Genomic DNA, 15,276 nt, shown 5'->3' on the forward strand with positions numbered 1-15,276 from the left:
ACTCACAAAACTCCTTTACACCCCATTGCTGTTCCCCATATGTCTTGGGAAAGAATTGGCATCGATGTTTTTGGCCCAGTCCGACATACCCATAATTTAATACATTCATTGTTGATCATTTTTCAAAATGGCCTGAATATAGGATTGTAGACAAGGCTGATACTGAAGCAATACTTTTATTTCTAGCTGACATATTTGGTCGTGAAGGTCTTCCCAAAGATATTATTTCTGACAATGGAGGACAATTTGTCAGCCTATCATTTAAAAAATGTATCAAGGAAGCAGGTATCAACCATAGAACCACCTCTCTGTACCATCGAGAAGGAAATGGTTGTGTGGAGCGCTTTCACAGAGTAATCAAAGGTGTTATTGAACTATCTGTCGGTAATCATTTAGACTGGGTAGATGAACTAAGGAAGACTGTAAATGCATATAGAGTAACTCGTTGTGAGTCCTCAGGTTATGCCATGTTTGAATTGATGAGGGGTAGATTACCACGCCACTGGGGGGCCTACATCAGCAGCAGTTGGGGGGTGGGGTGGGCGGGGGGGGGGGGGGGGGGAGTTCCTGAGGTAGGAGGGTAGTGTTATATCGAGTTGGATGGGGAGAGAATCTGATTGGACAGAAAAGCAGAGGCTCTCATGGTGCATGGACCGGGCGCCGCTATGAGGCGATAGTAGTGTTACTTTGCTTAACTGTCTATATATGCCGCCCGGCCCCCGGGATGTGGGCTAAATGGCTGTGTGCATTGCAAAACCGAGGGGTGTGATCGGAGATTGCACGGGGGTGTCGGTTGCCCCGATGGTTATTTTGCTGAAAATGCTGCAATAAAAAAACATGTTTTAATAAAAAAAAAAAAATGAGAGGTAGATTACCACGTACAAAAGATAACATGGGTTGGTTAAAAAGTACCAGATCTGTAGTTTGGTCGCCTAGCAAGGTAAGGAATTCTCTGGTAGATAATCAACAGAAACAAAGATTATCCAGTATTAGGGTATCTTTCATAGATTCACATGCCTGAATCATTCCCCGTCGTCGGGAATGGGAGTCACCGGTAAATAACAAAGTAATGTCCAGAAGACATAAGACAGTCATAGGCCTCAGAGGCCTTAGCTTAGTAAGCTATCCACGTCCTTATGTAAAAAGGACCAAATTTTGGCCAGAGCCAATCAGCTAACACCACCCTCTAGAACCTTCCTGGTAGGAGCTCTAGTCCCTCAGATTTTCTACCGCACGTCGTGCTAAGGGAGTCTCCACTGAGCTCTGCTCATTTCTTTGGATTTGACAGCATTTCTTCTCAACATTCTGGATTTTCAGCATGGCTGATACACCTAAGAAGGGTTTATTCAGGCCCTGCGCCTCTTGTGGAAAAAAGAGGCTACATATCGACGACCAACACAAGGACTGCTTGTATTGTCTCTATCCCAGTCACAGTTCTAAGGACTGCAAGGTATGTCGGACTTTCTCATCTAAGACCTTGAAAGACCGAGAGGGGCGCCTTTTAATCTGGCTGCAAAGGCTAAAGGACAAGGAGGATGTGGCCTCTGAGGAGAGTGAGAGTTCTTCAGTTGCGTCTCACTCCTCATCTAAAAGACCAAGGGTGGCATCGCCGGGCCCTTCGTCGCAGCCACCTCAAAAGAAGACGCAGAAAAAGTCTTCAGAGGTCCAGGATTCGCCTGTTCCAGGGAGCTCGTCTCCTAAGGTGATGCCCCACACCTTCAAAAAGCCTATTGCCACCTCGTCGACGACAACAATGTCGACAGTAGCGTCGACGAGAAAATCTCCTTCGACAGCGATTTCAGTTACATCGTCGACGACGACTCTATCGACGATGACATCCCATTCCATGTCCTCGACGACGACAACTCCATCGTCGACGGCAGGCAAGTCAATCCCGTCGACGTTAGCCATAAAAAAGGCGTCGTCGAGTAAGCTGTCGACGGGAGCGTCGACGACGACGACACCGTCGACGAGAGCTTCATCATCGTCGACGGAGCTATCAACGACGAAGACTCCGTCGTCGACGAAGACACCGTCGTCGACGAAGACACCGTCGACGACGAAGACACCGTCGACGAGAATATCACCGACGACGCCGTCGTCGACGTCATCGTCGACGTCATCGTCGACGAGGAGACCGTCTTCATCATCCTCGTCGTTGACGACGACCCCGACGACGATCCCGTCGACTGCATTGATACCTGTAACGTCGGTTACAGCTATACCATCGAGCCCCTTGAGGAGTATGGACACGGACGACCAGAGTACATTTGTGCATGTACAAATAACCAAGCGTGCATTGACTCCGGCCCTCACTTCGCCCAGTAAGGTCTCAACCTTGCCTCCCACTCGCCTCTTTGAAGAGGAGGATTCGGACGACGCTAGTCTCTTTCCTGCGGCGACTAGTCCATCACAACTCCATGTGAAGTACCAGGATGTCTCGGATTACGAAGACAATCCCCAGGATTATGAGGAGGTTCCTCATCGAGAATACATGCCGCCTCCACCTTCCATGGTGTGTCTACCGGCAACCTTGGTCACAGACCTTCAGCTCTTAATAACGGACTATAAGCAGCGTTTTCCGACTCCGGCACCTCCACCGATGCCTGCGGGGCCTTCCAAGGAGGAGGCTACACGGCCACGACCGCCTCCACTGCGTTTGGAGAGGACGGCACCTCCGCCTCGGCCCGCCACGGACGACGAGGAGGAGGAGGAGGAGGAGGAACCTGAGGAAGGAGAACTCCAGGACGTTCAATCCCAACAAGATGAATGGGACGATTACATCCTTCCGGCTCCTGTTTCGCCTGTCCCTACCACAGCCGACTCACCGCCCGACGACATCGGCGGTTTCCACAACATCATTGAAAGGGCGGCCCAGCGCTTCCAGATCCCGATGCCTTCGCATCAACAGGACTGTTTCTTATATGACTTTAAGGAACCCTTCAAGAAGACCGTCCGGGCAATTCCGATAATAGATTATATTTGGGACCAGGGCATAAAGATAATGCAGAACCCTTCATCAATGCCACCGGTTCTACCACGCCTGGACAAGAAGTATAAAGCTCCGGACACTGCTCCGGTTTGTCTTACAGGCCATCCAAAGCCGGACTCGGTTATCACTCAGGCTGCGCAGAGGAGGTCAAACAACCCAGCTGCGCTGTTGACAGCTCCGCCGGATAAAGAAGGGCGACGTATGGATAACATAGGGAAACGTTTCTCCTCTATGTCAGCCTTGACAGTGCGTGCCTCCAACGCTACTGCACTATTGGGACGGTACAACCGACAAATGTGGGCGGACATTGCCCCATATCTAGCGGATTTGCCTTCTGACTTAAAAGAAGAGGCAAAGAAGATTCTGTTGGAGGGTGAGCGATCTGCCACGGAACTGATAGACTGTGCAATGGATATTGCTTCCACAGGCTTTAGACAGCTGGCTGGTGCGGCTGCTCTCCGGCGCCAGGGTTGGCTCAAGGCAACTTCTTTCAGGCCGGAGGTCCAGACAAAAGTCCTGGACATGCCTTATGATGGCCAGTTTCTATTCGGTTCTCTTATTGACGAGGCATTGCAAGGTATCAAAAAAGATACAGACACTGCCAGAGCCCTGGGGTCTCTGCAATCTCGGAACCCTTCCTTTCGTGGGTCAAGAGGAAGAGGCCAGACTTCCTCCAGAGGAGACTTTCAACAGCGTTCCTCTTTCTCCTCTTCCCAGCAGTACCGTCCACAATCTCAGCAGCGACAACAGTCGTCTTACCACAAAACTTCCTTTCGTAACAGAGGAGGAAGACAAAAAAGTGCCGCGCGGCGGCAATGACTTCCAGATGCAGCCGGGCTCAAACTTGTCTCCACCCTACAAGATTGGCGGAAAAATCTCCCATTTTCTCAAAAATTGGCAAACGATAACTACGGACCGATGGGTCCTTCAATTAATACAATTCGGCCATTCCCTGGAATTCACACAAATTCCTCCTCAAACTCCTCCCCGCCAAAGGGCTCACAAAAACCTACGCCCATTACTCCAAGAAATAAAGATTATGCTTCTAAAGGGAGCTATAGAAAAAGTTCCCCTCAGCCAACGAGGGAGAGGGTTCTACTCCCATTTCTTTCTCATCCGAAAGAAAGAGAAGAAATGGAGACCCATATTGGACCTCAGAAATCTCAACAAATTTCTGAAAAAACAGTCGTTTCGAATGATTACCATACAGGAGGTTTTGCATTTACTCAACGCAAACGACTACATGGTGTCGGTGGACCTTCAAGACGCCTATTTTCATGTCCCAATACACCGCAACCACAAGAAGTTCCTGCGTTTCATGGTGGCGGGCAGGCATTACCAGTTTCGGGTTCTGCCATTTGGGCTCAAATCGGCGCCACGCATTTTCACCAAATGCCTAGCACCAGTGGCGGCGTACCTACGCCGGTTCCACCACCAAGTCTTCCCGTATTTAGACGACTGGCTTATCAAGTCCCCATCACAAGAAGGCGTGATAAGTTCTTCCAACGCTTGTCTGACACTCTTCGAGTCACTGGGGCTCACTCTCAACCACGACAAATCTGTCCTGCAACCATCCCAATGCATGCAATTTTTGGGAGCCACACTAGACACCATCCACAGGAAAGCATTCCCGTCACAGGAACGCCAGGACAAACTTCAATCTCTGGCACTCCAGGTAATGACAAGAAAGACACTCTCGGTGCGCCTCTTCAAATCCCTCCTCGGGATGATGTCCTCCTGCATTCTTTTAATCCCACATTGCCGCTTGCGGATGCGACCCCTACAAGAGGCTCTGTCGAACCAGTGGATCCAGTGTACAGGGTCTTTCGACGACGTCATCCAAGTAACCCCGGCGATCAAACAGGCTCTGCAATGGTGGGTTTGCCCCAAGAACCTTTCGCAAGGCTTGCCTTTCTTGCTTCCTGCTACTCCTCATATAATCACCACGGACGCTTCCTTAGAAGGCTGGGGAGCTTTCCTTCAGGAGCTACAGATAAGCGGAAAGTGGTCCCTTTCGGAAAAAATGCTTCATATCAACCTTTTAGAGCTCCGAGCAGTCTACCTAGCTCTAGTGGCTTTCCTCCCGAGGATAAAGAACTCAGTAGTGCTTGTCCGGACAGACAACACCACGACAATGCACTACCTGAACAAGCAGGGAGGGACTCGTTCACTGACACTTTCGCACGAATTGCAGAAAATCTGGAACTGGCTGCTCCGCCACAACATCTCTCTCCGAGCAGATTATGTTCCAGGCACCCACAATGTGTTGGCAGATTATCTAAGCAGGAGGCAGGCAGCGTGCCACGAGTGGGAGCTGGATCAGCAGGTCCTCAACAATATCTTCGCCCAATGGGGCACACCTCAGCTGGACCTATTCGCCACCCAACGCAACGCCAAATGCCAATACTTTGCAAGCTGGCATCCCCAACCAGGATCCCTGGGGAATGCCTTTTCGATAGCATGGTGCAACGTCTTTGCATACGCCTTTCCGCCATTTCCCCTGGGTACTACGGAAGATGAAGGCGGAGCCTTGCACTTTGATATTGGTAGCCCCAGCTTGGCCACGCCAACACTGGTTCTCGGAACTTCACCTCCTCTCCCAGGAACCTCCGATCAGGCTGAAAACGTTTCCGTCTCTTCTGACGCTCAGCGATCAGCAGATTCAACATCCGGATCTAGCCTCTCTCAGGTTATCAGCTTGGCTCCTGAGTTCAGAGAGTTTCGGGGCCTAGACATTCCTCCAGACTGCAGGCGAATTCTAGCTCGGGCTCGAGCAGATAGTACCAACAAGACCTATTCACTCAAGTGGAAAAGATTCTGTATCTGGTGTAAGACGAATAAGTTGCATCCTTTCTCTTCCACCCCAGGACAAGTCTTACCCTACCTTTTACATCTAGCAGAATCTGGTCTTGCTCATGCCTCCATTAAAGTTCACCTAGCTGCAATCTCACGTTTCAGAAGATCTTCTTCCGGCCCCTCTTTATGGTCTCATAGACTCATCAAGCAATTCATGAAAGGACTGTTTCGCACATTCCCTCCAGTAAAGCCTGTTCCACCGGCCTGGCACCTTAACATAGTTCTAGCTCAACTAATGAAGCACCCGTTTGAGCCCATCCACAGAGCTGACCTTAAATTTGTTTCCTGGAAGGTGGCACTTCTACTAGCTCTTACCTCGGCAAGGTGAGTGGGAGAGCTCCAAGCATTCTCTATCCAGGACCCATTCCTGCAATTCAAAAAGGATAGAGTCCTTCTCCGCACAAATCCAGCTTTCATCCCCAAGGTTCCATCTCACTTCCACCTCAACGAACCTATTGTTTTACAATCATTCTTCCCAAATCCACAAACAGTGGCGGAACAAACTCTACATTCACTAGACATTCAACGTTGCTTGAAATTTTACATTGAGAGAACGAAATCTTTTCGAAAATCAAATCAGCTATTCATAGCCTACAGCAGACCTCGACGAGGGCTTCCGCTCACAAAACAGAGCATTTCCCGCTGGATTTCTTCGGCCATTTCTTTCTGTCACCAACAGGCAGGACGTCCGTTGAGAACAACGGTCCGTGCCCACTCCACAAGGGCCATGTCTACTTCCATGGCTCTTTTTGCTGGGGTGCCCATTGTGGACATTTGTAGAGCGGCCACATGGAAGACGCCGCATACCTTCACCAAGCATTACTGCCTGGATGCGGAGATCATGAAGGATGCGTCAGTGGGTCAAGCGGTACTACGTCATCTTTTTAAATAGAGGTGAGCCCTTTCTTTCATCCCACCATCCTCAGTTTATGCACATTTCGCACTATAATGTATGCTTTACTTATTCATTGCTTTACGGTAGCACTGTTGTTTATCTCGGATAGATGTGGTTATCTAATACCTGTATGTTATCCATATCTTTCGAAATGTGCTTTATTCACTGCTTGCTACTCTGATTCAGGCATGTGAATCTATGAAAGATACCCTAATACTGGATAAGGAACGCGTTACTTACCTGTAACTGCGGTTATCCAGTATTGGTATCTTTCATAGATTCACATGCAACCCACCCGCCTCCCCTGGAAGGGCTCTCTCGGATCTCTCAGTATACAGCTGCTTAGCACTGTGCTCACGAAAATCTGAGGGACTAGAGCTCCTACCAGGAAGGTTCTAGAGGGTGGTGTTAGCTGATTGGCTCTGGCCAAAATTTGGTCCTTTTTACATAAGGACGATGATAGCTTACTAAGCTAAGGCCTCTGAGGCCTATGACTGTCTTATGTCTTCTGGACATTACTTTGTTATTTACCGGTGACTCCCATTCCCGACGACGGGGAATGATTCAGGCATGTGAATCTATGAAAGATACCAATACTGGATAACCGCAGTTACAGGTAAGTAACGCGTTCCTTTCTTTGATCGCACGCATAATATAAAAAAAGTACATCTTTGCGTGGATGATATTGTCAAAGTAAGAAAAGGAAGGCTTGTACGTAAAGGTGAAAGTAAATTTTCGTCTCCTTTAAAGGTCATTAAAGTTTTATGCAATTCTGCATTGTTAAGCGATGGGAAGGTGTGGCATGCTAGCAGAATTGCCAAATTCAGAGGTGATATTTATCTTTCTTGCATAAATGGGACTAATAGTCGTCCCATTGAATATGATTGGATTGAAGATTGTCCCTCTGAATTTGATTCCTCTCCTTGCACTACAGAAAATTCCACCCACAATGTACATTATTGTGATCCTGAACTGTCTTCTGCTATAGAAGGGGAAGAGAGTGTTGACACAAGCGCCTCGTCCAAAGAGTGTACCATTCCTGAAAATAATTGTGACCAGAGCTGGTCGAGTTTGTGTTAAACCTCTGTATTTAAAGGATTACATCACACATATTTGTTCATCGTGAATTAGCGTGTAATCACATTCAAATTAATTCACAGTGTTATTGAGATGTTATTGTTATAGGAGTATTGCAAATTGTGTGAGGAAGGGGAAGTGTTGTGTTTGTGTTCGTGTTCTTGTAGCAATGTGACCTCATTGGGTTCCAACTAGTACATTCTGTAACTATGGAATCCAGTGAGATCACTTGCAGACTTACCAACGCTGGAAGAGGAGTGTCCAGACTGTCCTCCTCACTTCTGCTGGGTTTATTGAATAAATCTACCATTTCAAATTGGAGCCTGGATCTTTAATATGTAAGAGAATGTTCCTATGGTTGGTAGAAAAAATGCGACAGGTTGGGTTGGGGTCGGGCAGGTTATGCCTTTGGATTTGAAATGGTTGTTGACCATTGGGTGTGTGGAGCAGTGCGTAAAGATTCGTTTAACAAATTGAATTTTACAGGTTTAAAATTTGAAACTGCTTGTTCTGTTTTATCTTGTACTCACCTCGTGTATTTTCATCAACTGTTCAGAAGCGTTTGGACCAAAGCCGCAAGCTGCCCCGTCCATTCTCAACATCCTGGTGTATTCGTTGCTGCCCATCACGGGCCTTTCTATGACGATTCTCCTGGCCTTCTGGATGTACCGCCACCGCAAGCCGCCGTATGGGCACGTGGACATCAACGAGGTGAGTCACAATGGCGGCCTCCAGGAAATGGCCACGGGATGTGAACGCGTCGTGTGTCTGACCTTGGAGATTTGGTGGCAAATGACTCGTGCCCTGGAAAACAACCATCCCCTGGGATAATCCTAGCAAAAAATATTTCATCTTTATTTTTCAATTCCTTTTAAAGCAGCCTTAGTACAACAGAATAGGAGCAGATATATTCACACGCTACATATTCCTTTACAGACGATAATTACCGTTGACCGTTTCGTTGTACTTTCTTGGTTTTATACTGACACCTAGTGGGAGTAGGAGAGCATATGAAATTATGAATTGATGCAACACAATGAAAATTATCACAAAACAGTGGTGTTAAAAATGCAACATCTTTAAGTATTCAAACACACCAACAAGTATTTGCACAATTTTTTCATTAACGTGTCTGAATTGTAGAGGGCCAGCTATTTTTCCTGTAAATGAGCCTTTTACATCTTCTGTTGATTTTTACATACCTGAAACAATGTTGGTACACTTCATTTAAAGGGCTCGCTGACCTATTAGGAAAATATAAACAAAATAACCTACTTTAGCTAGAATAAGTACCTAAAGTAAGAGCTGAATCTAAAGGCTGTTGTTATGGGAGCTCCTCTCGTGGTTCCCCGATTGGCAGGTGGAAGGTCAAAATGCTTGATGAGATGCAGCACTTAACCATGGCTCGTTTTTCAGGGCGATGTTTAGCAGCTACTGTGCAAATTCCATAACTTCCGTTTTGCCGATCACATTATCCTTTAGCAGATAAACATGTATTGTTGCAAGCTTATTAGTAGCCACACAATTTGACTGAAAGGTGTCCAACGTTGGTCCACGGGAGCTAGATCCATTCCAGATTCTCTGGTGGTGGCCTACGTGAAATGCATTTGCATAGAATGAATCTAAATGGGGATCAATTAGTGTTTTTGGTTGTGGTCATACATTATGGCATGGGTCACACTTGTATAAATACTGGTAACATAACTTGATCACTGGTCTATTTCCCCAGAAGTTGAGGGGCAGTTTTCAGTTATGATTCTTGGGAGGTCGCAGATATGGATGACTGTTTTTCAATTGTCTTTCATCAGGATATACTTAGTTTTTAGGGTGTAACCAGTGTGTTTATTTTTTTTAGTCAAACATTCTCATTCCAGTGATTAAAGGCAACGCGTATTGATTAGTTACACCACTCAAGTATGATTTCTTTAAATGAATAGGTTAAATGTATTAGTTAAACTATATCGTTTTCCTCTGTTAATATTTTTTAATTTCTGTCTGGTTGAAAAGAGATACATTGCTCTTGTGCTCCTTGAGTTAAATTGGGTGTTTTCCCCCCTCTAAATCTTGTGATTTATTTTCTCTTAACTTTCGTTTCCTTCTTTTCCCTAGGACCCAGGGCTACCACCACCTTCCCCTATAGTTGGCCTTAAGCCCCTGCAGTTACTAGAGATAAAAGCCAGGGGGCGGTTTGGCTGTGTCTGGAAAGCGCAGCTAATGAATGAATATGTAGCTGTGAAAGTCTTCCCGATACAGGTTAGTAAACTGATGTTTACTTTCTCAGCGGGCAGTATTTGTAATATGTTTGACTTCTTTCTTTTAACTCTATGATGATATGGCTAAGGAAATGCCGAGTACGACATGGGCAGTGTGTTGTCAAATAGAAAGAAGCGAGCAGAATGGCATTTAAACAATGAATATCCCTTCCTCAGGTTAAAGTGATTACAAGTTATTTGCTGTAGACCGATGCTAAGGATTGTTACTAGTTTTGGTGCATAACCCATATACCCTGCGCCTGACAAGTGTATTTACTAAGACCCTACTCTGGATGGTCTCTACATTCAAATTTAACAGCAGAGCTGCTCACAATTCATCTGATTCATGTTTCTTGATAGGTTCAATGGAAAACTTTGTCAAGGTGGCATTCAGTTCTTTGTGGGGTCTTTTCATTTCCCAAATTCGAGAAATAATTGAAAGTTGGCACAAATGTTGTCCTGATTACAAAAGAGTTGGGTGGCCTTATCAAGGCCATGGGCAGTGTATGTGTGTGTGTGTGTGTGTGTGTGTATATATATATATGTGTGTGTATATATATATATATATATATATATATATATATATATATATATATATATATATATATATATATATATATATATATATATATATATATATATATATATATATATATATATATATATATATATATATATATATATATATATATATATATATATATATATATATATATATATATATATATATATATATATATATATATATATATATATATATATATATATATATATATATATATATATCCACACCCCCGATTTGCTGTGAATGCTTTTCTATTGTGAACCATTGATAGGCTTCCAGTGTGAAGAGTAGCATGACGGTACAACTACTAGTGTAGGTACGGGAAGTGCATCGTGCTGGGTCACTGGTCTTGGTACACAAATCAAATCATTATTTGCGCAGTTAAAAAAAACCATTGCTATTCTAAAATAGAAGAAAGGGTGACCATTTACGTCGAGTCACCCAGACGTTGGTTGCAACCATAAAACCAATTAAGAACTAGAATTGTAAAGTGCATGACATCGATGAAAACTATTTTACACAGCTAAAGGCTAAAATACATTCAACGGTGATTTCAGAGTGCTAATCCGAAATCGGATTGCTTTCATCTGTTAACCTCCATAATTAAAAACAAACATGAAAAAGACAATACAGACTAGGGAAGCATAACGTTAAATCTGAAAACATCTCTCCCTTGAATTTCAGAAGCTAAAACTATATTAAATAAAACATTAAAAGTGGAAAAAGTGCTTATCAATACAGAAGATCAAACAACCTCTCTTGCCAGATTAATCGGCAATAACCTGCCGATTTATGCACATTCGCAAGATTGACTTCAAAAAAACCAGTCCAGACTAGTGCAGTGTAAAACTTCAATTTGAAAACATCCCACCCATTAGTCACAACAACTAAAAACTATTCAAAAAGTGTCAGGGAGAGAGTACTTATCAGCACAGCAGGTTTGGAGGTCTTCTCCGGTCATCGGGCCAATCGGCCGTGGTTAACCAGTTTGTGCAAATTTGCGTACAATTTATCCAGTGATCCTATTCACTCCTTGAGCTCCCAACTGGGTAAGACACAGTACAGCTTTATTAGCCAACTTCCATGAAGGGGCTTTCCCAATGGTCAGAGCTTCTTAAAATAGCCTTTAAACGTATTCCATAGTCGGTTAGGTTTCCTCAAGATCTGTGTCTGGTTTAATGACTAATTGACTGTGGAGAAATTTAGCAAAGCAGGCCATATGTTGTGACGGAGACGCTTTCATACAGAACAGTGGCGGTTGTTGGCTGGTCCTAATGCCATTTGAATTGAAGATACCTTCTACGCCATGGTAATAAGACTGGACAGATGCACAGTATTTGTTAATAGTACACTTAATATCCCCAGCAGGTTGTAAATAAATTGTATAGAACCATCGTCAACCTTTACCTTCCACTCACCTTTTATGAAGGTGATTGATTTAACACTTGTGGAAAAGCAAACATTATGAAAGTATGGTGAAAACAAAGTTTCGTGTTTGCAAACGCAAGTTATATGAATGACTCTTTGCACAACACACACAAGCAAAAGTAAGTCATTGCATTTAGGAATGTCCAGACGGTGTGTAGTGTGTATACTGTTAAATGCATTGACCATCTGTGAGAAAGTGGCTCTGTATATACCGTTCCCAAATAGGTACAGGGTGTACAGAGTCCACAGTCCCCAGAGGTTTGGCAGAGGCTAAAGTTAGATATAACCTTACTCTAGAGTGGTAGCTTGGTCGAGCAGTAAGGCAGTATCAGAGGACAGTGTAAAGCATTTGTTGCACACTCTGCCAGCAAATGGTCTCACACACTCAATAACTGAACTCTAGGGTAATGGTTTATATATAAAAAATATATGCTTGTTTTATTTTAGAACCAACAATAGGTATTAAAATATACTTCTGTAGTAGGGGATCTCTGTGTATAGTCATAATCTAGTGAATAGTCCCGCCCATGTGCGTGGACCCCGGAGCAATAAAAAATAATCTCTAAAAGGTGACAAATCATGCAGACCTGCATACACCTTTAAGAGAGAATTTAATTTAAAGACAGATAATGCAGCCTATACCCACAGGCTACACTGTCCAGTACTTCAACTAGAATTCCACCAATATCCACAAACAGCACTGCCTGTCTAGTTTTTCTCCACATAGGAAAAAACCCTGCCTCTACCAGCAAAAGCCTCTGGAATGATAGAGAGGAAGGAGTGGACAGACAAGCCCCATAGGCTGCCATTATGTGGCTTGGAACAGGATACTGTGCCTTTAAGAAAACTTTCCAGAACTTTCCCCAGTATCCCAGAATGCCCAGCAGGTCCCATTTACTTTCAGATCTTTTTTCCGGCTCCTGCTAGCAGGACCCTGGAGCATTGAGCTCTCCCTTTTTCAAGGTTTTCATTGAGATTTTGGCAATTTTTGTCACTTTTTCTTGTGTTTAGTAGCTGGTACTGTCAACATGCCTGGCTTGTTCGACAAGTGCCCGGAATGTGGTCGAAAGAAGGCTAAAACTGACCCACACGAGGTGTGCATAGCTTGCCTTCCCCAGTCCCACGTGCCTGAAAGCTGTACCATCTGCCACTCGTTTTCAGCCAGGACCCTGACGGACAGGATGAAGAGCAGGCTTCAAGCTCTGGAGGAGCGAAGACTGAAGGCACCAGGTGGGTCTGGAGGGGCTGATTTGGCCCATACTGAGGCCTCTGGGGGGCTCCCCAGGGGCAGGAAGACCAGTAAGCGCTCCCGCTCGTCGAGGAGGATGACCACCGTCTGTTCGCCGTCTCCCCAGGGCTCTGGGGAGAAGCGGCGTCGACGATCGCCGTCGAGGGACCTGAATAGGCCGCCGTCGACTACATCGGCGTCGTCGGCGACGACGCCGTCTTCGGCTTCGTCCAGCGGTCAACGTCGAGTGAAGACCCGGCGTCGGCGTTCGGCGTCGAGGGATCGCAGCTCGCCGTCGATGAAGAGAAGGAGATCGCCGTCGAGGCGGAGGTCGCCGTCGAGGCGGAGGTCGCCGTCGAGGCGGAGGTCGCCGTCGAGGCGGAGGTCGCCGTCGAGGCGGAGGTCGCCGTCGAGGCGGAGGTCGCCGTCGAGGCGGAGGTCGCCGTCGAGGCGGAGGTCGCCGTCGAGGCGGAGGTCGCCGTCGAGGCGGAGGTCGCCGTCGAGGCGGAGGTCGCCGTCGAGGCGGAGGTCGCCGTCGAGGCGGAGGTCGCCGTCGAGGCGGAGGTCGCCGTCGAGGAAGAGAGAGTCGCCGGGATCGGTGTACTCGGTGGTGTATACCCCGCCTCGGATGCCTCCGTCGCCTCCTCCACCACCGTCTCCACCTCCTCCTCCGCGGCCGCGGACGCTGTCTCCGCCACCCCAGCCTCTGTTGCTGCCACGCACTCCTGCGGGGCCGCCGCCGGTCCCCCCGAGGTCGGTTTCCCTTCCACGGTACCCGACTCCGCCGCAGGGGACCCCGAAGCCACGACGCCCACGGTCGCCTGGACCAGCGAGACCGGCGGACAGGCCTAAGCCGAAGAGGTCGCGCTCCCGCTCTCACAGGAGGCGACGATCGCGGAGCCGAGGGCGATCCTCGTCAGACTCAAGACGACGCCGCAGGAGGTATAGGTCCAGGTCGCGCTCCTCGGACAGGGACCTTTCCCCGACGCTGTCGGACTCCCCGGGGACTAGGGTGTCGCCGGTGGACGACTTGGTCTCGTTCCAGGAGGTGCTGTTGCGAGGGGCTGCGAAGCTAAATATCACGGTGACGGTTCCAACACCCACGACGTCCGTGATATTTGAGACGCTTCATAAAAGACACTTGTCTCGCCCCCTCCTGCCTCTCGTGCCTGGACTGGTGGAACCAGCCTTGGAACTGTTCCTCACTCCCGCAACGGCGAAGGCCGCTCCGTCCAGGCTCATGAAGAAGTATAGGGCCCCGGAGTCGGATCCGTCCTTTTTGAGAGAGGACCCGAAGCCGGATTCGGTTATCGTGACGGCGGCGAGGAAACAACATGCGACCTCCACGGTTCCACCGGACAAGGAAAGCCGCTGGCTGGACTCTGCGGGCAGGAAGGTGTGTGGTACCGCCGCCACCACGATGAAGGCGGCGAGTGCAGGGGCGTTGTTGGGCCGTTACGACTGGGCCCTGTGGGAATCCCTGCAGCAATATGCGGACCTCCTGCCACGAGACAAGAAGGAGGACTTCTTGGAGACGGTGCGCGAAGGCATGCTGGTTTCTAACCAAACGATCAGCGCAGCGGCGGATGTATCGCTATTGGCCGCCCACGCCTACTGTCATGGCGTCCACCAGCGGCGCCATTCCTGGTTGCGCCTGACGTCCCTCAAGCCGGAGGCGCAGCAAAGAGTGGCCAACCTGCCCTTCTCGGGGGAAACCCTGTTCGGGAAGCATGCGGACGATGAAATGGCCTGCATGAAGGCTGAGGCGGAAACCCTGACGGCCGTCGGGTTAGAGAAGGCCGAGAAAAAGAAACGACCGTTCCAGAGGAGGTTCGGGTCGTCGGGCCGAGGGCGTGGGCAGGACTCGGGACAGCAGCAGCCACAACAGCAGCAGTTCCGCAAGCCCTTCCAGAAGCGCCAGAGGGGTAGAGGAGGCCAGCAGGCTACTACCACAAACAAGGGCCTGGCCGGGTCTCGGCCCTG

At 47.6% G+C, this 15,276-nt stretch overlaps 1 protein-coding gene across 2 annotated transcripts in view; it reads left to right on the forward strand.

The window, feature by feature from the left end:
• The window catches only part of ACVR2B (activin A receptor type 2B), a 411,235-nt gene that overhangs the window by 220,318 nt on the left and 175,641 nt on the right, over positions 1–15,276 (forward strand). For both annotated transcript variants that reach the window (XM_085632027.1, XM_085632026.1), the window contains exons 4-5: positions 8,377–8,531; positions 9,930–10,073. In XM_085632027.1, the coding sequence (XP_085488153.1) occupies positions 8,377–8,531; positions 9,930–10,073 (299 nt within the window). The remainder of the gene's footprint in view (positions 1–8,376; positions 8,532–9,929; positions 10,074–15,276) is intronic.

The sequence above is a fragment of the Triturus cristatus genome, chromosome 10 (assembly GCF_964204655.1).
Source record: "Triturus cristatus chromosome 10, aTriCri1.1, whole genome shotgun sequence".
Taxonomy (NCBI): Eukaryota; Metazoa; Chordata; class Amphibia; order Caudata; family Salamandridae; genus Triturus; species Triturus cristatus.